This window comes from Lepidochelys kempii, chromosome 1, assembly GCF_965140265.1.
Source record: "Lepidochelys kempii isolate rLepKem1 chromosome 1, rLepKem1.hap2, whole genome shotgun sequence".
NCBI classification, from domain to species: Eukaryota; Metazoa; Chordata; order Testudines; family Cheloniidae; genus Lepidochelys; species Lepidochelys kempii.
This window is the reverse complement of record NC_133256.1, coordinates 208,625,560-208,649,313: the sequence shown is the minus strand read 5'-3', so window position 1 is coordinate 208,649,313 and position 23,754 is coordinate 208,625,560. Positions and strand designations below refer to the sequence as shown.

Sequence of the window (23,754 nt, the reverse complement as noted above, 5' to 3'; positions counted from 1 at the left end):
ACCGGCCCCAGGACCGACCCTTGGGGCACTCCACTTGATTCCGGCTGCCATCCAGACATGGAGCCATTGATCATTACCCGTTGAGCCCGACAATCTAGCCAACTTTCTACCCACCTTATAGTGCATTCATCCAGCCCATACTTCTTTAACTTGCTGACAAGAATACTGTGGGAGACTGTGTCAAAAGCTTTGCTAAAGTCAAGAAACAATACATCCACTGCTTTCCCTTCATCCACAGAACCAGTAATCTCATCATAGAAGGCGATTAGATTAGTCAGGCATAACCTTCCCTTGGTGAATCCATGCTGACTGTTCATGATCACTTTCCTCTCGTGTAAGTGCTTCAGGATTGATTCCTTGAGGACCTGCTCCATGATTTTTCCGGGGACTGAGGTGAGGCTGACTGGCCTGTAGTTCCCAGGATCCTCCTCCTTCCCTTTTTAAAAGATGGGCACTACATTAGCCTTTTTCCAGTCGTCCGAGACTTCCCCCGATTGCCATGAGTTTTCAAAGATAAAGGCCAATGGCTCTGCAATCACATCCGCCAACTCCTTTAGCACTCTCGGATGCAACACATCCGGCCCCATGGACTTTTGCACGTCCAGCTTTTCTAAATAGTCCCTAACCACTTCTTTCTCCACAGAGGGCTGGCCACCTACTCCCCATGCTGTGTTGCCCAGCGCAGCAGTTTGGCAGCTGACCTTGTTCGTAAAGACAGAGGCAAAAAAAGCATTGAGTACATTAGCTTTTTCCACATCCTCTGTCACTAGGTTGTCTCCCTCATTCAGTAAGGGTCCCGCACTTTCCTTGGCTTTCTTCTTGTTGCCAACATACCTGAAGAAACCCTTCTTGTTACTCTTGACATCTCTGGCTAGCTGCAGCTCCAGGTGCAATTTGGCCCTCCTGATTTCATTCCTAGATGCCCGAGCAACATTTTTATATTCTTCCCTTTTCCAAGCTGAAAAGTCCTAGCCTGTTTAACCTCTCCTCATATGGGACCCGTTCCAAATCCCTCATCATTTTAGTTGCCCTTCTCTGAACCTTTTCTAATGCCAGTATATCTTTTTTGAGATGAGGAGAACACATTTGTACACAGTATTCAAGATGTGGGCGTGCCATGGATTTATAGAAGGGCAATAAGATATTCTCCATCTTATTTTCTACCCCTTCTTTAATGATTCCTAACATCCCATTTGCTTTTTTGACTGCCACTGCACACTGTGAGGATGTCTTCAGAGAACTATCCATGATGACTCCAAGATCTTTCTCCTGATTAATTGTAGTTAAGTTAGCCCCCATCATATTGTATGTGTAGGTGGGGTTATTTTTTCCAGTGTGCATTACTTTGCATTTATCCACATTAAATTTCATTTGCCATTTTGTTGCCCAATCACTTAGGTTTTGTGAGATCTTTTTGAAGTTCTTCACAGTCTGCTTTGGTGTTAACTATCTTGAGCAGTTTAATATCATCGGCAAACTTTGCCACCTCACTGTTTACCCCTTTCTCCAGATCATTTATGAATAAGTTGAATAGAATTGGTCCTAAGGACTGACCCTTGGGGAACACCACTAGTTAGTTACCCCTCTCCATTCTGAAAATTTACCATTTATTCCTACCCTTTGTTCCCTGTCTTTTAACCAGTTCTCAGTCCATGAAAGGATCTTCCCTCTTATCCCATGACAACTTAATTTACGTAAGAGCCTTTGGTGATGGACCTTGTCAGAGGCTTTCTGGAAATCTAAGTGCACTATGTCCACTGGATCCCCCTTGTCCACTTGTTTGTTTGACCCCTTCCAAAAACTCTAATAGATTAGTAAGACATGATTTCCCTTTACAGAAACCATGCTGACTTTTGCACAACAATTTATGTTCTTCTATGTGTGTCACAATTTTATTCTTTACTGTTTTCAGCTAATTTGCTCGGTACTGACGTTAGACTTACCAGTCTGTAATTCCCAGGATCACCTCTAGAGCCCTTCTTAAATATTGGCGTTACATTAGCTATCTTCCAGTCATTGGGTACAGTAGCTGATTTAAAGGACAGGTTACAAACCATAGTTAATAGTTCTGCAATTTCACATTTGAGTTCTTTCAGAACTCTTGGGTGAATGCCATCTGGTCCTGGTGACTTGTTACTGTTAAGTTTCTCAATTAATTCCAAAACCTCCTCTAGTGACACTTCAATCTGCGACAATTCCTCAGATTTGTCACCTACAATGGACGGCACAGGTTTTGGAATCTCCCTAACATCCTTCATCATGCCCTGTGCGATTATGGCATATATATTAGCATTTCTTCTTTTTGATCGGAGACTGGCCTGGACAGATTCTTGTCCTCATACAGCAGTCAGATCCAGTATCTCCCTTTCGGTCCATTCTGGAGCTCGTTTGCAATTCTTGGGGTCTGCATGGTCACCTGTGCTGCTGTGGTCGCCACGCTGACCAAACAGGAAATGTAATTCAAAATTTCTTGGAGCTTTTGCTATGTACCTAGCTAGTGCATCGGAGTTGAAAGTGCTGTCCAGAGCGGTCACATTGGAGCACTCTGGCATAGCTCCCGGAGGCCAATACTGTTGAATTGCATCTGCACTACCCCAAATTCGACCCAGCAAGGTCAATTTTAACACTACTCCCCTCGGCTGGGAGGAGTACAGAAGTCGATTTTGAGAGCCCTTTAGGTCGACAGAACGGGGTTGGTTGTGTAGACTCATTCATTTTAAAATCGACCTAACACGACTAAATTCGACCTAATCTCGTAGCGTAGACCAGGGCTTAGACTATCCAAGTGTGTCTTGGACTGTCATTGTTTTATCTAAGAAAAATCCACCTGAACAGGTTAAAGCTCCTTCTACAGGCTCAGGCAGCCTGTATGGCCCATGTGGATAACATTCCCATATCAGAGTTGTGTAGGACAGATCAACACCTTTAACATTTATTGTTCTCTGATGCAAGTATGCATGTTGGACACTTTTTTTTTGTAAGGCATTCCTATACTCACTCTTCACGTAGGCCTCCTGTGGCCTGCCTCCTACTAGTAGGGAAACTCTGTTTTAGTCACCAAGAGCAGAATATATAAACAACAAATAAATAAAAACTAACAGTTACTTACCTTGCAGTAATTAGTTCCCTGAGATGCTTTAAAAGAGCTGGCTGAGGCACTTGTCGGGCCGTTAATGTTGATTTTCAGTAAGTCTTTGAGCTCTGGAGAAGTTCCAGAAGTATAGAAGAAAGCTAATTTTGTGTCAGTTTTTAAAATGGTACATGGTAAATTATAGGCCTGTTAGCCTGATGTTGAAAGCTGGCTGTATTTTAAAGAAGCGGCACAGGAACAAACCATCCCGATGTGCAGAAAGAATAGCAAATATGGCGGGTGACCAGCTGGGCTTAACAGTGAAATCTTCGGTGAGCTTAAACGTAAAAAGGAAGCTTACAAGAAGAGGAAACTTACTGAGAAGACTAGGGAGGAGTATAAAAATATTGCTCGAGCATGCAGGAGTGTAATCAGGAAAGCAAAAACACAACTGGAGTTGCAGCTAGCAAGGGATGTGAAGGGTAAAAAGAAGGGTTTCTACAGGTATGTTAGGAAGAAGAAAAAGGTCAGGAAAAGTGTGGGACCCTTACTGAATGGGGGAGGCAGCCTAGAGACAGATGATGTGGAAAAAACTGAAGTACTCAATGCTCTTTTTTTTTTTTTTTTTTTTTTGCCTTGGTCTTCACAGACAAGGTCAGATCCCACACTGCTGTCCTGGGCAGCACAGTATGGGGAGAAGGTGAGCAGCCCTCAGTGGTTGAAGAACAAGTTAAGGACTGTCATGAATATAGAGAGAAGGGTAGCATAAAATCCCTCCTTGGCAGCTATACTAAATTGCCTTACCTGTAAGGGGTTAAGTAGTTCAAATAACCTAGTCAGTACCTGACCAGAAGGACAAATGAGAAAAGAAGATACTTTCAAATCTGCGGGGGCGGGGGGGAGGTTTTGTTTGTGCTCTGTTTGTTGTTCCCTCTCCGGATGGAGGAGAAGCCAAGCAGGTACAACATCTCCTGAAAATATACTCGGAATAATCCATCTAAATTCACACAAATTGTAAGTAGGGCAAGGAAATGAGTTAGGTTATCTTTTGTTTTAGCTTGTGAATTTTCCTGTGCTGCAGAGAGAGTTTTATTCCTGTTTTTGTAACTGTGAAGCTGAGCCCAGTGGGGAATCCTCTGTGTTTTAAATCTTTTTATTATCCAGTAAAGTTACCTTCCATCCTGATTTTGCAGATGTGATTTTTATTTTTTTCTTTCTAAATAAAGTTCTTCTTTTAAGAACCTGATTGATTTCAGTATCCTGAAGACAAAGCGTCTGGTCTGTGCTTACATTGTTAAGGCAGCTGGTTGGTAGTTTATTCTCAAGCCTCCCCAGGAAAGGGCTTGAAGGGGCTTGGGGGGATATTTTGCAGGGATAGGGATTCCAAGTGACGCTTTCCTAAATTTTTGTGTAAATCACTTGGTTGGTGGTGGCAGCAATACTGTCCAAGGACAAGGAAAGGAATTTGTGCCTTGGAAGTTTTAACCTAAGCTGGTAGAATATAAGCTTAGGGGGTCTTTCATGTTGGTCCCCACATCTGCATGCCAGAGTTCAGAGTGTGTGTTGGAAAACCTGACAAGGACTATTTAGAAAAGCTGGACATGCACAAGTCCACGGGTCCAGATCTAATGCATCAGAGGGTATTGAGGGAATTGGCTGATATGATTGCAGATTACCTTTGAAAGGCCATTACCTTTGAAAACTCGTGGCAATCAGGGGAGGTCCCGGACGATTGGAAAAAGGCTAATATAGTGCCCATTTTTAAAAAAGGGAAGGAGGAGAATCCAGGAAGCTACAGCCACACCTCAGTCTCTGGAAAAATCATGGAGCAGATCCTCAAAGAAACCGTTTTGAAGCACTTGGAGAGGAAGATGATCAGGAACAGTCAACATGGATTCACTGCAGGCAAGTCATGTCTGACCAACCTGATTGCCTTCTGTGATGAGATAAGAGGCTCTGTGGATATGGGGAAACCGGTGGACGTGATATATCTTGACTTTAGTAAAGCTTTTGATACGGTCTCCCACAGTATTCTTGCCAGCAAGTGAAAAAAGTATGGATTGGATGAATGGGCTATAAGGTGGATAGAAAGCTGGCTAGATTGTCGGGCTCAGTGGGTAGTGATCAACAGCTCAATGTCTAATTGGCAGCCGGTATAAAGCGGAGTGCCCCAGGGGGTCCGCCCTGGGGCCGGTTTTGTTCAACGTCTTTATTAATGATCTGGATGATGGGATTAATTGCACCCTCAGCAAGTTCGCAGATGACACTAAGCTGCGGGGAGGGGTAGATATGTTGGAGGGTAGAGATAGGGTCCAGAGTGACCTAGACAAATTGGAGGATTGGGCCAAAAGAAATCTGATGATGTTCAACAAGGACTAGTGCAGAGTCCTGCACTTAGGACAGAAGAATTCCATGTACAGCTACAGGCTGGGGACCGACTGGCTAAGCAGCAGTTGTGCAGAAAAGGAGCTGGGGATTACAGTGGACGAGAAGCTGAATATGAGTAAGCAGTGTGCCCTTGTTGCAAGATGGCTAATGGCATATTGGACTGTATTAGTAGGAGCATGGCCAGCAGATCTTGGGAAGTGATTATTCCCCTCTATTTGGCACTGGTGAGGCCACATCTGGAGTATTGTGTCAGTTTTGGTCCCCGTCATGTTACTGACTTGAACTGGGACCATATCGAACATGGTTGCAACCAAGGTCCTGTAGCGGCACCAAATCTTGTATAAAGGGGGTCAAATAAGGTGTCTAAGACAAGATTATGGTTTGCTGGTTATGTTTGTGATCTATATGCATGTATCATTTTTGTATTTAAAGATATAAGTATTGGCTCTATACTGTCTGTATTTCAAACGTGTGCTATGCTTCTGGGTGACACCCCAGACAAGTTGGTGTCAGCTCTGCCTAGCCAGCTTGATGGCCCATTAAGGACCATCAGCTATACAATTGACCCATTGAGAGAAGGCAGACACACCTTGTGACTCAGTAAGGTATGCAGGGACATGCCTATGGACAGAACTCTGAGGTTTTTCCATGCCATGTGATGAACAGCTTGTCTTTGGAACAAAGAAAGACCACATGGCAAGAGAATATAAAAAGCTGCTGCAGCTCCTCCATCTTGTCTTCAGTCCTGCTTCTTACCTCTGGAGGAACTTTGCTACACTGAAGCTTTGAACCAATGACTGATGACCCATCCCAACTGTGGATGTACTCCAGAGACTTGATTTCAACCTGCAGTTTATTCAATCACTGCTGCAAGCCTGAACCAAGAACTTTGCCATTACTGTATGTAATTGATTCCATTTAACCAATTCTTGCTCTCATCTATATCTTTTTCCTTTTATGAATAAACCTTTAGATTTTAGATTCTAAAGGATTGGCAACAGCATGATTTGTGGGTAAGATCTGATTTGTATATTGACCTGGGTCTGGGGCTTGGTCCTTTGGGATCGGGAGAACCTTTTTTCTTTTATTGGGGTATTGGTTTTCATAACCATTTGTCCCCATAACAAGTGGCACTGGTGGTGATACTGGGAAACTGGAGTGTCTAAGGGAATTGCTTGTGTGACTTGTGGTTAGCTAGTGGGGTAAATCCAAAGTCTTCTCTGGCTGCCTGGTTTGGTTTGCCTGAGAGGTGAAAAAAACCCAGCCTTGGGCTGTAACTGCTCTGCTTTAAGCAATTTGTCCTGAATTGGCACTCTCAGTTGGGTCCCACCAGAACCACATCTTTACACCCCACTACAGAGGGGATGTGGACAAATTGGAGAGAGTCCAGCGGAGGACAACGAAAATGATTCAGGGCTGGGGCACATGACTTATGAGGAGAGGCTGAGGGAACTGGGGTTATTTAGTCTGCAGAAGAGACTAGTGAGGGGGGGATTTGATAAGAGCCTTCAACTACCTGAAGTGGGGTTCTCAAGTTGCAGTGGGGGAGGTCTAGGTTGGATATTAGGACACACTGTTTCACTAGGAGGGTGGAGAAGCACTGGAATGGGTTACCTAGGGAGGTGGTGGAATCTCCATCCTTTGAGGTTTTTAAGATCAGGCTTTACAATGCCCTGCCTGGGATGATTTAGTTAGGGGTTTGTCCTTCTTTGAGCTGTGGGTTTGACTAGATGACCTCCTGAGGTCTCTTCCAACCATAATCTTCCATGATTCTATCCCAAGCAAGATAATGGAGTGGCCGTAAGGGACTTGATTAATAAGGAATTAATGGCAGGTGATGTAATGCAAATCACCATGGGTTTATGGGAAATGGATCTTTTCCAATGAACTTGCTATCTTTTTTTGATGAGATTACAAAATTGGTTGATAAAGGTAATAGTGTTGATGTAATATACTTAAACATTGTAAGGCTTTTGACTTGGTACCACACTACATTTTGATTTAAAATCTTGAACACTATAAAATTAACATGGCACACATTAAATGGATTAAAAACTGGCTAACTGATAGATCTCAAAATGTTTGCAGTATTGTTGTAGCCATGTTGGTCTCTTTCACCAATGGAAGTTGGTCCAATAAAAGACGATATCTCACCATCCAAGTCTCAAAATGTAATTATAAATGGGGAGTTATCAAGGAGATGTTTCCAATGGAGTCCCACCAGACTCAATTCTTGTCCCTTTGCTATTTAACATGTTTTGTCAATTATCTGGAAGAAAACATAAAATCATCACTGATAAAATTTGCAGATGACCCAAAACTGGAGGAGTGGAAAATAATGAAGAGGACAGATCAATGATTCAGAGCATTGTGGATCACTTGGTAAACTGGGCACAAGCAGTATACGTTTTAATACAGCAAAGCGAGAATGGTTAAAGGATTAGAAAACATGCTTTATATGATAGACTGAAAGAACTCAATCTATTTTGCATAAGATAGATAAGGTTAAGGGGTGACACATTTACAGACTATACATCTACATGGGGAACAGATATTTAATAATGATCTCTCTAATCTAGCAGAGAAAGGTATAACATGATCCAATGGCTGGAAGCTGAAGCTAGACAAATTCAGACTGAAAATTAGGTGTAAATTTTTTCACAGTGAGAACAGTTTACCAAGGATCCTGATGGATTCTCCATCACTGACTATTTTTAAATCAAGTTTGGACGTTTTTCTAAAAGATCAGCTCTAGGAATTATTTTGGGGCAGTTCTATGGCCTGTGTTATACAGGAGGTCAGACTAGATGATCACAGTGGTCCCTTCGGGCCTTGGAATCTGTGAATCTATATGTTGTCCACACAGATTCCACAAACTGCCTTCCATACCAGCTAACAGGAGTCCTGTTTCTAATCTATGGAATTCTTATAGGTGAGGGAACAGAGTGCAGATTCTAATCACCCCACTCTAAATTGTCCTCTACTATGGGGAACAAGAGGGCACTCAGGCCACATGCATGATCCAAATATAGACTGCTGTTCTAAAGAATCAGATCTTCCTTGCGTGGGGCATATGTACACCAAGAGTGGAATGACCACACATCTCGAAAAACCACATTTACTATTCTTTTGTATTTGAGAGAGCCTAGGCCAAGCCACATATGTTAGAATTATAGACTTTAAGGTCAGAAGGAACCATTATGATCATCTAGTATGACCTCCTGCGCAACACAGGCCACAAAAATCTCACCCACCCACTTCCGTAACAAACCTCTAACCTATGTCTGAGCCATTGAAGTTCTCAAATTGTGGGTTAAAGACTTCGAGGTGCAGAGAATCCTCTAGCAAGTGACCCGTACCCCACACTGCAGAGGAAGGCTAAAAACCCCCAGGGCCTCTGCCAACCTGCCCTGGAGGAAAATTCCTTCCCAACCCCAAATATGGCGATCAGCTAAACCCTGAGCATGTGGGCAAGACTCACCATCCAGACACCCAGGAAAGAATTCTCTGTAGTAACTCCGATCCTACCCCATCTAACATCCCATCACAGGCCATTGGGCATATCTACCGCTAATAGTTGAAGATCAATTAATTGCCAAAATTAAGCTGCCCCATCATATCATCCCTTCCATAAACTTATCAAGCTTAGTCTTGAAGCCAAATATGTCTTTTGCCCCACTGCTTCCCTTGGAAGGCTGTTCCGGAACTTCACTCCTCTGATGGTTAGAAACCTTTGTCTAATTTCAAGTCTAAACTTTCTGATGGCCAGTTTATATCCAATTGTTCTTGTGTCCCCATTGGTACTGAGCTTAAATAATTCTTCTCCCTCCCTGGTATTTATCCCTCTGATATATTTATAGAGAGCAATCCTATCTCCCCATAGCCTTCTTTTGGTTAGGCTAAACAAGCCAAGCTCTTTGAGTCTCCTTTCATAAGACAGGTTTTCCATTCCACGGATTGTTCTAGTAGCCCTGCTCTGTACCTGTTCCAGTTTGAATTCATCCTTCTTAAACATGGGAGACCAGAACTGCACACAGTATTCCAGGTGAGGTCTCACCAGTGCCTTGTATAACGGTACTAACACCTCCTTATCTTCACTGAAAATACCTCGCCTGATGCATCCCAAGACCGCGTTAACTTTTTTCACGGCAGTATCACATTGGCGGCTCATAGTCATCCTGTAGTCAACCAATACACCGAGGTCCTTCTCCTCTGTTACTTCCAAGTGATGTGTCCCCAGTTTATAACAAAAATTCTTAATCCCTAAATGCATGACCTTGCACTTTTCACTATTAAATTTTATCCAATGCTATTACTCGAGTTTACAAGGTCATCCAGATCTTCCTGTATGATATCCCGGTCCTTCTCTGTATTGGCAATGCCTCCCAGCTTTGTGTCATCTGCAGACTTTATTAGCACATTCCCACTTTTTGTGCCAAGGTCAGTAATAAAAAGATTAAATAAGATTGATCCCAAAACCGATCCCTGGGGAACTCCACTAGTAATCTCCTTCCAGCCTGACAGTTCATCTTTCAGTGTGACCCATTGTAGTCTCCCCTTTTAACCAGTTCCTTATCCACCTTTCAATTTTCATATTGATCCCCATCTTTTCCAATTTAACTAATAATTCCCCATGTGGAACCATATCAAATGCCTTACTGAAATCGAGGTAAATTAGATCCACTGCATTTCCTTTGTCTAAAAAAATCTGTTACCTTCTCAAAGAAGGAGATCAGGTTGGTTTGACACGATCTACCTTTTGTAAAACAATGTTGTATTTTATCCCAATTAGCATTGACCTCAATGTCCTTAACTACTTTCTCCTTGAAAATTTTTTCCAAGACGTCTTTGAAAAGGAAACACATTGTTCTCCTCCCCCAGCTAATCATTACTCATAAGGATGTAGTTACAATGAATAATGCTGATAGATTAAAAGTGAAACTTTGGCACAACAATGACTTGTTTAATTAAAACAGATTCCACTTTCATAAAGATCCTGTTTGTCAAAGTAGCGGTTCAGTTGCAGTTCCTGTTCTTTGTGAAATTTTTTAGCTGGCTCAAGCTCTGTCAAAAATCTGTTGGCATGGAACTGTTCAGCCAGTTAAAGAGCACAGTAGTTGTTACTTTCACGAAGACCAGGATTGGTATGTAATTGTTCATATTATTTTAGGAGTGGTAGAGCTATTGAGCCAGCAGAACTGTTTCATGAAGAACTAGATCTTTGACACAATTGATGTTGCATTTTTTTGAAAGATCCTGTTCACTATAAGACCATTAAGTCAGTTGAGGAGCAGAGCTCCTAAACCAATTGAAAACTTCCGTGGAGATCCTGATCTTTAACAAAATTGCAGTTATTTTTCAAACGTCATCTTTGACACAGCACAAATGCCACTGGACTAGCAAAATCTACAGGGAGGGGCTCTGCAGGCAGGGAGCATGTGTATGATTCTTATTTCACCAGTGACACATGTTTAATGTAAACTTTCTGAGCTGGACTTTGGGCCACCTTAAATGCTTCTTGCACCTGAAATAACAGTACTATAGTGTGCTTTGTTCTTGGACTGAGTTTAGAAGTAAAGACCTTGATTGTTTTGTTTTTTTTTGTTTTGTTTTTAATGTTCAGATTACTTTCAAAACAGAACCGTCTCACCATGACCCGAAATGCTGTGTGGGCTCTATCAAACCTCTGCAGAGGGAAGAATCCTCCTCCAGAGTTTGCCAAGGTAAGAAATGTGTTAAAGAAATCAAGGATTTGAGAGGTAGTGAGATGATGTCCATGAATAAGGAAGAAAGAAAGGCATTGTGGTGTTTAGTGCGAAGCAGCAGAAACATTTGGGATTTTCAAAATTTCTCTTTGAACAGACTTCTTACAAATCAGGCTTGTTTTTGAGTGTGCTTGGTGCTGTTGAAATGTGTATAGATTGACAGCTTTGGAAGTAAAGTTCTTGATTCATAGAATCAGGTCCAGCATATAGTCAGCTGCAGTGCAAGTTTCTCCCATATGTACTGTCCTTGCCAGTATGTCTCACCTCTAACATGGACACCACCTCTAGAAAAGAGAGGGAGTTCATTTTTCATGATCCAGTTACTCTTTGCCCTCTTGCTGAGACTATCAACAAGCGGGGGAGTGAATTAGCACCAACTGAAATGGTGGGGGTTTTTTGTGATGTGGAGAGCTCTCCACAAGGAACTAAAATGGTACCTCCAGGTCCACCTCTTAGATAACTGATAGAGGTGGGGTTTTTGAATGGTTAGTATTTTTCAGAGAAAGGTATTTTATGAAAAAATCAGTTTCCAAACCAGTCCTGCTAACCTAGTACATGGAATGAAGACTTGCTATCTTCTGGAGATCAGTTATTTTTACTTAATGTACAGAAGAATGTTCGTTCTTCCACAGAGAGTTTGGGTACCTTTCCATGATTTGTGCATTCTCCTGACAGAACTCTGCCTCACTTGTAACCGTCAGTTCTGTGGAGCCTGGCTGCAACTCTCAAATTCCTTAAACTCGAGTCAAGCTTCTCAAGCAGAGCACCAATTATATGAGTGTCTGATGTATATTTTGGGGGGGGATGTATATTTTGGGGGGGGTTGATGATGGAATGGGAAGTATTGAACAAACTGTCTGCAATCCTACCCATTATGTCTTCAATACTGTGTCATACCTATTTGCACTGAGCAAAGTCTGGCCTTTACTATGCACTCATAGTAATAAGTGGTATGTACACAGCATGCATCTAGTTCGAAACAGGAGGAGCAATCAATACTGGGAGGGCTTCATAGGGCACTGCCACAAGTGATACAGGCAGGATGGTTGGGTTGCCGAGTTGCTTAGTCTAACATCAGGAAGTTGTGGGGTTCTGCATGGATGTATTTAAGACCTCTCTCTAATGCCACACTGCTTTGAGCTCATGTCATTTTACTTATAGTCACTCAAACTGGCCCAGGTCTGAAAGCGGGTGGGACACTTGTACTAGTCTGGTGACTTTGCTGCTGGATGGTCCAGGGCCTGACAAAGCATTACGGGGCACTATCGATAATAGCTGCAACTTGTGCAGAGCCGGAAACCATATAACTGATTCTGAATATCACACTGCTCCCAGTTTCTCCCGTGGTGATATTTGCTGCTGCATGTCTGACCATGTCTGCACTTCTGAGGTTGAAGCAGAATTCACTCCTGCTTCCCCATGAAAATTGGACACTGCATGGAAGTATTGATTTAGGTTCTCCACGTTTTCCAGAATGAGTACCTGCATATTCTACTGCTCAGTAGTCAAAAACAATACTTGCTTTTAGAATACTTCTCCCAGCTGTCTTGGCCCTTTGAATTCAACTGTTCATACATCTGCTTTTTCTACTTAATGTAGGTTGCACCTTGTCTGAGTGTGCTGTCCTGGTTGCTCTTTGTCAATGACACAGATGTGCTAGCAGATGCCTGCTGGGCCCTGTCATATTTGTCTGATGGACCTAATGATAAAATCCAAGCTGTGATTGATGCAGGAGTGTGCAGAAGACTTGTTGAGCTGCTGATGTAAGAACTTCACTTTTAACAAGCGTATTACTCACTGTTACCTCTTTACACTTTCCTCACAGCTCAGCTTCCTACAATAGTAAGGTTAGGTAGAATTTCTGGAACAGTAGGGTTAAACAGTCATTTTCCTGGCTTAAAGCCAGCTTGTTCACCTATTCTACAGTCCCTGCTCTTCTCAAAGGCTGCTGCAGAAGAGCCATCAATAGCAAGTGGGTGAACTTGAGGGCTACAAACCAAGAGCAATTCTCAGACTTTGTTGCTACTTTTCTTGTGCAAGAAATTGGGGCATGGGAGAATTGAGGGGATTAGGATTTGAAATCAGCTTCAGAACAAAGGGGTTAAAAGTTGGGATCAACATTTTCAATCCTTGGTGCCCAAAGTTAGATTCTAAATCATGTTCTTCAGACCCCGAAGTAAAAGTAGACTGATTTTTTCTGAAATGCAGACTCCCTGCAGCCCCCTTTGGCTTTAATGGGAGTTGTGGGTGATGAGTAATTGTATACATTTTGACTTTTTATTTTGGCACCTATATATGGACTTAGGAGCCTGGTATTAGACATCCAAGTTGACAAATTTATGCTGAAATTTTCAGAAAAACGTTTAGTCTTCCATACTGAAACAGTTTAAACAGTTTCTAGGGTATAAACAATATCTTTAAAAAAAAGAACTTGATTTTGAAAAATAGCTTTTTAAGGTTCCGTTAAAACTGAAATTTGGTACAACAGTTTATTTTATACTGAAGTTACAAAAATGGGACTTAAGCCAATTCAGTCCATACTCATGTTAGTCTATTCTCTAACCTTCAAGACATGACTGCATTAATACAAAGCCCTACAAAATGTGTAAAGAGAGAGAATGTACAACTCTCTTGCTAAAATGGCTAGAGGATAACCCAGTAATAAACAGAACCTAATAATCACTTATTAAGAATGCAATATGAGAGAAAATGACTGAAAAAGTTGCTACTTACTATTTTCTTTTTAATGTCTTATAATTAGAGGAAACAGCACCATTTCTACTTTTGCTCAGTTTGATCTTCAATAAAATGGTACCATTGATCAATCATAAATATAAAAAATAGTCTGTGAAACATCTGGAAAAACAAGTATAACTTGTTCTTTAAGAATGATCTAAAAGTTGACAAGGTAACCTGATTTCCAGTCATGGTTCATGCCAAAATTGAACTGAACCAATAGTGTGCCTTTAAAAAGGAACATGTGGTTCAGGAAAAGAAACAAAGCAAAATCTCCTCTGATGGAAGCAACAAATGTATTAAACTTAGGGTAAAGAATAATTAATTGTAAGCTGCTTAAAAATGTTCTTGCTGCAGCTCTCATCTGTTCTTAAACTTTTCTCAAATATGCATGATATGTTTTCGATTCACTTCTCCATAAATACATAGATGTGGTAGTTGGTAAAACCCTGATTTAAATACTTTAAATTAGTTTCCTGACTTTTATATTGAGCAGACACACAAAATGGCCAGGAATAACGGCAGACAGCTCAGCCTGTGGAAGTGTAATATTAGACTAGTTTCATTCTTTCATAAAAAGGATATTGATTTTGCATATCAGAGAGTCTTATACAATTAAGCTCTTAGGAATTATAAAATATTTCCTAGAATTTTCTCTGTCCTATTAAGGGCCATATCACCATCCTCTAATGATGGAATCTCTAAAGAATGAGAGAAGAGATACAGAAATTTGAGAATTAATCAAACTTTATCAGAATTAACAATTTCAGGTGATTTAGATGCAGATAATTTCCTAAGGTCCCTGCCACTCCAACAGAAATTGTGTTAATAGGAGGACATTTTGCTTGCCAGAATGTGGTCCACTTGAAGATATAGTCATGAGCCATTTATTTTTTGTGTATTCTGAGTAATTTGTCTGGTATTAAGGGGAAGAGGGAAATTCAGTTTCCTATTAAAAGGAAATTCCAATTTACGCTCAGTGACTAATAAAAGCAGAAATAAAACCCTCCTAACAATTAAAAAAAAAAAATTCTAAGAAACTAGTGACCAAAAATTTTGTGTACTGAAGTTGCCCTTAGAGATTAGATTTATTTTTTTTGAATTAGTTTATTTTGTGCATTTGGCAGCAGTTTGCGTGCAGTCAGTTTCACTGTTTCCCTTTTATAGCTAGTAAATTATTTTCCATGCTGTGAGTATTTCATACAGCAACAAAGGAGAGAAAAATACTGTAAATAATGAGGAAAAAAACTGACTGGAGGACTTGGGGTCAGGTATAATATCTGAAACTAGAATCATAGAATCGTAGGACTGGAAGGGACCTCGAGAGGTCACTTAGTCCAGTGCCCTGCACTCATGGCAGAACTAAAGTATTATCTAAACCATCAACCATTGTTTAACTTGCTCTTAAAAATCTCCAATCATGGAGATTCTACAAACTCTCTGGGCAATTTATTCCACCTGGACAGTAGGGAAGTTTTTCCTAATGTCTAACCTAAACCGCCCTTGCTACAATTTAAGCCAAAAGCTTCTTGTCCTATCCTCAGAGGTTAAGGAGAATAATTTTTTTGCCCCCTCCTCCTTGTAACAACCTTTTATGTATTGAAAACTGTTAGCATTTCCCCTCTCAATCTTCTCTTCTCCAGTCTAAATAAACGCATTTTTCAGTCTTCCCTCATAGGTCATGTTTTCTAGACCTTTAATCATTTTTGTTGCTCTCCTCTGGACTTTCTCCAGTTTGTCTTCATCTTTCCTGAAATGTGGCACCCAGAACTGGATACAGTACTCCAGTTGAGGTCTAATCAGCGTGGAGTAGAGCAGAAGAATTACTACTTGTCTTGCTTACAACACTCTTGCTAATACGTCCCAGAATTATGTTTACTTTTTTTGTAACAGTGTTACACTATTGACTCATATTATATAAGCACTTTAATTACACTTTTAAAATTAACTAGATTTCAGATGACTGATTTTCAGGGGTTCTGAGCAGCTCCTATCCATTAAAACTGTGGATGTTCAGCACTTTTGAAAATCAGTTCAAAAGCTAACAGGGTTCCTTTAAGATTTTCACCCTACATTTTTGAGACAAGATTAAATCAAATTTCTAAACATAATAGTCGTTATCAGTTTATCTGGAAATTTCCTTTTGGTTTCAATAAAGTTGTCAAGGAAAAATACCGCTACCACAGTGAATTATTCTTCACCAAATTTATATGTATTAGATTTTAACCTCTGAGAGCTATGTTTCATCATCATCATATCTACATTGTAATGGATTAGACAGCAATCGCCAAGAACCTAAAGTTAGGTTCCCAAGTCAAGGAGAGGAGCCTGGGTGCTTGGTGTTCTTTGAAAACCAGGCCACTTTTTCAGGTGCCTTTAAAGTTAATAGTCTAAATTGAGGCACTTACTTTTTAACATCATGGCCAATGTGTTGGTTGTTGTGTTTTGTTTAAAGCCTGTGCTCTAGTTAAGTGTTAGACATTTAAAAGCTATTAGTTTCAAATCAAAATGCATTTTAGCTTGTCTCTAACTCTAAAACATATTCAGTAATTTCAGTCAAACTTGGCAGGAGAATTCTCCTAGGGCTAGCAAGGTGGCAGTGGGTCCTGACTAAAGGGTGGAGGTGCAGATACTTTTGGGCTGCTTAGTCTAAGTTTTTGCTTTGAATTGCAGGCACTGTGACTACAAAGTGGTATCTCCTGCCTTACGAGCAGTTGGGAACATTGTGACAGGGGATGATATCCAGACACAGGTATGGCCTCCGCTGCTACTGTCTTGTAATACCATCTTTCTTTCTCTTAGTTAGCGGGGGTAATTTATATACTCACAAGCCTCTATGTTTTCCCTTTATTAAAAACTGTCATTTTTGGAACTCAAAAAGGGAACTGATTGCAGCAGAACATGTTTTTCAAGCTCTCACGCAAACCTCCATCACTGCATTCAGTCCTGACCATGCTGTTCCAATCTTGGGTTCCCATATAGGTATGCAGATATTGGTCAGTCTTGACCTACAGCACCCTCTGAGTATTCCTGTTTTAGTATTCCCAAGCAAAAACTACCTGTTATGCTGAATTTTGTGGTGGTTCTATGATGTGGCCTAATGTCCTCCAAGTTCTAGGTTGAAAGCATTCCTTTTTCTTTGTGGTCTGTGCCAAAGCTGAAACCCAGTTTCCTAACCAAGTGATTAGTTCACTGATGACATATTGTGTATGAGAATACATCATTTTTGATACATCATCTTCAGTCTCATAACACTGAGTTCGGGTAGGAAGACCACTTAATAGCAACCAGAAACACTCTGCTTCAGTTTAACAGAAGTAGTGCTTGAGACAGTTGAGTAATCTTTATAATTGTCACAGTGCATTATTTATATCTCGTATCTGAGGGTTATGTTAACATTGTTGTGTTTAACAACCAGCTTCTTTCGTGTATAATTCAGTCACAGAAATCTATTCTGGGGGGAATCATGGTGTTCACAACTGGAATCCAGGAGTCAGGCATAGTGTGGCATCAGGCCTCACAGGCTGTGACAGTGAGGCAAGGAACTAGAGAGCCAAAGAAATGCAGAGCCTGTCTGTTTAAGGAGTCTCAGTGCAAAAAGAAAACCAATAAAAAAACAAACAAAACCTCCTTCATGTTCATTAGGGCCACATTTGGATCCAGGACCTCATATTGTGCTAGGTGCTGTATAAATACAGTAACTTCTCACTTAGTCATCCCGATTAACGTTGTTTCGTTGCTGATCAATTAGAGAACATGCTCGTTTAAAGTTGTGCAATGCTTCTTTATAACATCGTTTGGCAGCCACCTGCTTTGTCCACTGCTTGCAGAAAGAGCAGCTCGTTGCAGCTAGCTGGTGGGGGCTTGGAACCAGGGGGGACCGGCAGCCCCCCCATCAGCTCCCTGCTCCCCTAAATTCTCTGTGCGGCAGTCACCCAGCAGGCTGTCAAGTGCTGGCAGTTCAGCTGTCCCTTCCTTCCACCACTGCCATGTGCTGCTCCTGCCCTCTGCCTTGGAGTTGCTCCCTGAGCCTCTGCTTGCTGAGAAGGGGGGGCTAATGTCAGGGAGTCCCTCTCCCCCCTGCTCCTGCACCCCGCTTCGCCATCTTCCATAGAGCAGGGGACACACACAACAGGGCTCAGGAGGGAGAGAGCTTCCTAGCAGCAGCTGCGTCTCAGCTTGCTGATCTACTTAAACACACACACACACACACACACACACACACACACACACACACACACACACACACACACACACACACACACACACACACACACACACACACACACACACACACACACACACACACACACTGTCTGCCATGCTGTCTCCCCTTCCTTCATTCCCTGGGAAATATCCCACCCTCTGACTTCACCACCTCAACCAAGCTTCACAATCATTGCTGCGTACCACTATTAAATTATTCATTTAAAACTTACACTGTGTGTGTGTGTATATATAGTCTTTTGTTTGGTGAAAAACATTTCCCTGGAACCTAACCCCCCCCCCCCCCATTTACATTAATTCTTATGGGGAAATTGGATTTGCTTAACATAGTTTAGCTTAAAGTTGCATTTTTCAGGAACACAACTACAACATTAAGTGAGGCGTTACTGTACGTATTGAACACATGGTCCCAGCACTGAATCACTTAATTTTTCTGTGCATCAGTTTCCCTGTCCATAAAACGAGGACAACACTTAACAAGGGGATTAATTACTATTTTGTGAAACATTTTGGAAACATCTGGTGAAAAGTGCTAGATAAATGTTAGTAATTGTCTCTTCCTTTTAGGGATTACCTGTGTCAAATGGCTGTCTATTCTAGACACAGTCTAAGCGTGCTCTCTCTCGCTCTCTCTTTTTCTCTTCAGGTAATTCTGAATTGCTCAGCTCTGCAGAGTTTATTGCACTTGCTGAGCAGCCCTAAGGAGTCTATCAAAAAGGAGGCATGTTGGACAATATCCAACATTACAGCTGGAAACAGAGCCCAGATCCAGGTAACCTACCCAGCTATGTTCCTTTTGTGATCTTTGGCCCAAAGTCTAGGAGTTTATTTCATCAACAATCAGGTGGCATTGCTCTTATAGTTTATATGAAGAGAAGCAGGCTCATGACCACCCTGTATTTGTGGAAGGCTTTAACAATGCTGCCATCTCTGCTATAGAATTTGTTAGCTTAAAACATTTCAAACTTTTTTTTTCAAATTCAGACACTTGAGACGGGAGGAAAAGTTATGCCAGAAGAAAGCAAAATGCTATTAAATGCAAGAAAACAACATGGCTACAAACAATCTGGGAGAAAGCCCGATCAGCAAACTAAACAAAAAACACCAATCCCCTGTGATCTCATCCCCTCAACACCCAGTATGTATAGATACTCCCAAGCAAATGTATATAATAAATTTGAGATGAACAGCCAAATTTTGGTTAAACACACAAACACTTCTTTACTTTACCACCTTATCTGGAAATCCACTCTCTCAAATACTTCCTTAATTTCTTCTTGTCTACATTCCCTCAAAATTCATACCAATGACCATTGTACCTCATTTTGGCCTATCCAGCTCAACTAAAATCAAAATAATTTTTTACCAAGATATTGAAAAGCACTGACCCTCAAGCTGAGGATAGTCCCCTCCCTGAGTCTCTCAACTTTTATTACAATACTGTCTTCAGTGCTACTGTGTAGGAACAAATGTCATTTAAAGGCCATGTCTACACTACAGAGCCTGTGCTGGCAAAGCTATATCTGCATAGCTATGCTGGTATAGGCCCCCCCACCCCCCCCAGAATGTAATTGCAGCATATACCAAGAGGAGGATAAGTCCTGCTGGTATAATAATACCATCTTCTCAAATAACATCAGCTATGGTGACAGATGCACTCTTCTGTCAGCATAGTTGTGTTTACCCTGGTGATTCTGGTGGCTTTGAGCCTGGGGTTAGGGCTGGCCCGCAGGAAGAACTCTCCAGAATTGTCTGCCTCCAATCTGCACTTGTAACAGACTGCAGGTCTCACTGCGGATTTAAAAAATATTTTAAACTAAACATCTCAAGTTTCCTCATTGGCTTTGAGGTTTTTGTCTCAAAACTGCCTGTGACAGATGGCAATATTCTACAGTATCCTGAATAAACTTTATTGAATTAGGTTTAATACCTCTGGGGTCTATTGTATTAAAAATACAATTGTTTGTGGTGTTGTAGGATTGTATGCAGTTTTTCTAGGGACATGACTAATGTAAATGTTAGGAATGTCAGAGGACTGTTTGGGACAATATGTGTGAAGTGGGTTTCCTAGGAGGTACTTGGGAGGCCTTTTGAAGCTATACCCTGAGGAGAAGAACACATTATATACTGATTACCTGCTCCTGGAAACTCCAGATCAGAGATCCCTGAACTGTATAAAGATGGACTAAACTTTTCATGAGTATGCTAGTTCTGAGCTGAATCTGTTCTGGACTCTCCATCCTTAGAGGATTTTAAGGCCTGGCTTGACTAAACCTGGCTGGGATGATTTAGTTGGTGTTGGTCCTACTTTGAGCAGGGGGTTGGACCAGATGACCTCCGGAGGTCTCTTTCAACCCAAATCTTCTATGATTCTATGGACTTGTTGACCACAAAAGCGACCCCCTTTTGTGCTTGAAAGACTCACCTGGAAGAGCACATGTTGGAGGCAATTGGGGTGATCTCTGGTAAGTTTATTAGTATGCGTGTAGGTTTTTATTATTTTAATGTGTTTTCTCTATTGTTTTTTACCTTAAGAATAAAATAGACTTGCATAGGAAGTGCTGGGTGGTAATTTATAACTGTTGGCAATTACACTGTGTACCATCTCTGAAGGGAGAAGCAAACAGGCCTGTTTAGGCAGACTATCTTTTGCTGGGAATAACAAAGAGAAGGCAGGGAACTGTTCAGCCTGGGAATACTCAATCAGAAGAGAGAGAGATGTGGGTCTCAACCCATGAGAGGTGGCAGCCAGGGGAGCCTGAGAGTGGGTGCCCTTGCTGAACCACTAAGGGGATATAAAGGTGTAGTTGCCCTCAAAAGAAAGTGGGGGGGGAGAGAAATACCTTTCTTTCCAAGGATGGTTTGCAGGACAGCACTTTCAGCTTCTCCCGATCAGAAATGGCAGACAGGAGGTGGTGGTATGTGGATGAGGTCCATGCTGAGACAGTTGAGCAGGCTGCGTGGAAGCTCCCTCCTCTGAGACCAGGCCAGAAGTCTGCTATGGGTTCTGTAGTCAGATCAGCTGAAGGAGTATTCCCGCTAAACCTACAGAGGAGAATAAGATCACTTAGACTAAATGTGGATGCAGTAGCTTGAGTCCTGAGAGTTTTGGCTGCAGTTTCCTATTGCGCAGTTCTGTAGTCAATAAGGAGCCCATTGTGAGCATCAGCAAAATAAAAAAACCCTACATAAAATCATAGAATATCAGGGTTGGAAGGGACCTCAGGAGATCATCTAGTTCAACCCCCCTCCTCAGGACCAATCCCCGATTTTTGCCCCAGATCCCTAAATGGCCCCCTCAGGGATTGAACTCACAACCCTGGGTTTAGCAAGCCAATGCTCAAACCACTGAGCTATCGTTGCACCCCTGTTTTAAACTAGATTTCCCAAGCAACATTTTCAGGACTGGTGCTTTACCTGACTCCAGTTTGCTGTACATTCAAAATTACCAAAGATACATTTTAGGGGCCTGTGGCTCCGCCTGAAGAAATTGGAATTGCAAGCTAAAATCTGATATATTTCTCAGTATTTTGTTGATAAGCTCTTTGAGGAGAGCATGTAGACAAAGCAGACACTGAGGCTTTAGACAAGAGAATAAGTCTGTCCTTCCAGTGAGAGAGAATCTTCAGACTCTCTTATCTCGGCAGGTGTTTGAAGCCACTGTTCCTCCAGGTTCCAGCACAGAGATTACATGGTAGGAGGATGCCATTGCTGCTTTTCCTGGTGATAGGAAGAGCAAGAGTCTGATCCTCTGGAAAACCATCCAACCCCAAAAGCTTCTTTTGTTTGGGGTTTCCCAAGTCTGAGCAGATTTCCTCTCCCCTCCCCTCATGAGGGGCACTTCATGGTGGGCCCTCACCTGAAAATAAACCACTTCAGGTACTTGAGATAACTAGTGAAGCCTATTCAATAAAACTAGCTCATTGTCCCAGGGACAAGTTTACCTTTTCCCCCAAATGACAGGTTTCAAAGTAGCAGCCGTGTTAGTCTGTATCTGCAAGGAGAAAAGGAGTACTTGTGGCACCTTAGAGACTAACAAAGTTATTTGAGCATAAGCTTTCGTGAGCTACAGCTCACTTCATCGAATGCATTCAGTGGAAAATACAGTGGGGAAATTTATATACACAGAGAACATGAAACAATGGGTGTTACCATACACACTGTAAGGAGAGTGATCAGGTAAGGTGAGCTATTACCAGCAGGAGGGTGGGGTGGGGGCAGAAACCTTTTGTAGTGATAATCAAGGTGGGACATTTCCAGCAGCTGACAAGAACATCTGAGGAACAGCGGGGGGAGGGGGGCAATAAACATGGGGAAATAGTTTTACTTTGTGTAATGACCCATCCACTCCCAGTCTTTATTCAAGCCTAAGTTAATTGTATCCAGTTTGCAAATTAATTCCAATTCAGCAGTCTCTTGGAATCTGTTTTTTAAGTTTTTTTGTTGAAGAATTGCCACTTTTAGGTCTGTAATTCAAAAACCAGTCGGAGAACACTTCAATCTCTTTGGTCACTCGATTACAGACCTAAAAGTGGCAATTCTTCAACAAAAAACAGACTCCAACGAGAGACTGCTGAATTGGAATTAATTTGCAAACTGGATACAATTAGCTTAGGCTAGCTGAGTGTAAGGGAAGCTGAGTGTAAGGAACCACCGTCACTTACTTACTTTAAGAAGATGATAAACACCTTCCTAGCATCTCTGAGGAAACATACAAATAATGTCTATGTATCACTTGAGTTTAGATGTTGTTACAGGGAGTGCACATCAGGACAAAGGACATTCTAGTGTTTTTACATGATGGTCTGAGCATGGGAAAGACAAGTCGGTGACTGCAGTCATACTGCATTATAAGAAACCCGTGAGAATCTCTCATAACTGTCACGTACCAGAATCCTGAGGTTCGTCACACGTATCGATCCTCTAGCAATATGCAGATTCTTAATCTACATATCCTAATATCCACCTTTCAGCTTCACAGTTGGCAGATCTCTTCCTCTTCTCAATGAAAACATCATGCACAGTCGACATCTTTGTCCTAGACAGTTTTGGCGTGCTCTCAGTGAATTCTCAGTTATATGTTCTGTCAAACATGGTAGTTCTTTGAACTAGCTAGGCCTCTATTTCCAAGGCACCCTAATCTTCCGCATATAATAGGAAGTGGTAGTGCTGCCCTTCTGCTTGAATTCAAACATCCTGAAGAAGTAGAAATGCATATATTGGATGGGAACAGAGCCTGCAGAGAAATAAAGGTGTATATAGCAGAGGTATTCAAAGTCTCAGGCACAGATCTTCTCATTACTATGCACTCTGCAAAAAGCAGCAATTGAGGCGGGTGGGGGATGTTGCAGAGTGATCACATACATTTTATAAGGAGGTCTGTAAGGCTACTTCAGGTTCTTCCATATCCACACTTCCTCTGATGTTATAACATAAACATCCTCACACTTGGTGATGCAGTGTTTGGTAGAAGGGTGTTAAGGCAAAGGATGCCACCATAACCCTTAAGTTCTTTTTCAGTTCTACAGGTATAAATTGAATCCTCCCTCCTTCCATAGAGAGAACTTT

General features: G+C 41.7%; 1 protein-coding gene across 12 annotated transcripts in view; it reads left to right on the top strand.

Annotated features, from left to right (window-relative positions):
- The window catches only part of KPNA1 (karyopherin subunit alpha 1), a 181,911-nt gene that overhangs the window by 120,343 nt on the left and 37,814 nt on the right, over nt 1-23,754 (top strand). For 7 of the 12 annotated variants that reach the window (XR_012154830.1, XR_012154829.1, XM_073310977.1 and 4 more), the window contains 4 exons: nt 11,082-11,181; nt 12,823-12,986; nt 16,633-16,711; nt 18,833-18,958. Coding sequence is in view for 7 of the 12 variants with exons in the window: in XM_073310977.1 (XP_073167078.1) it covers nt 11,082-11,181; nt 12,823-12,986; nt 16,633-16,711; nt 18,833-18,958 (469 nt within the window). In the remaining 5 variants the exon portion in view is untranslated. Of the gene's footprint in view, nt 1-11,081; nt 11,182-12,822; nt 12,987-16,632; nt 16,712-18,832; nt 18,959-19,170; nt 22,385-23,754 lie in introns of those variants that run through there. The other 5 variants (XR_012154835.1, XR_012154833.1, XR_012154834.1 and 2 more) reach the window with 2 other exon arrangements.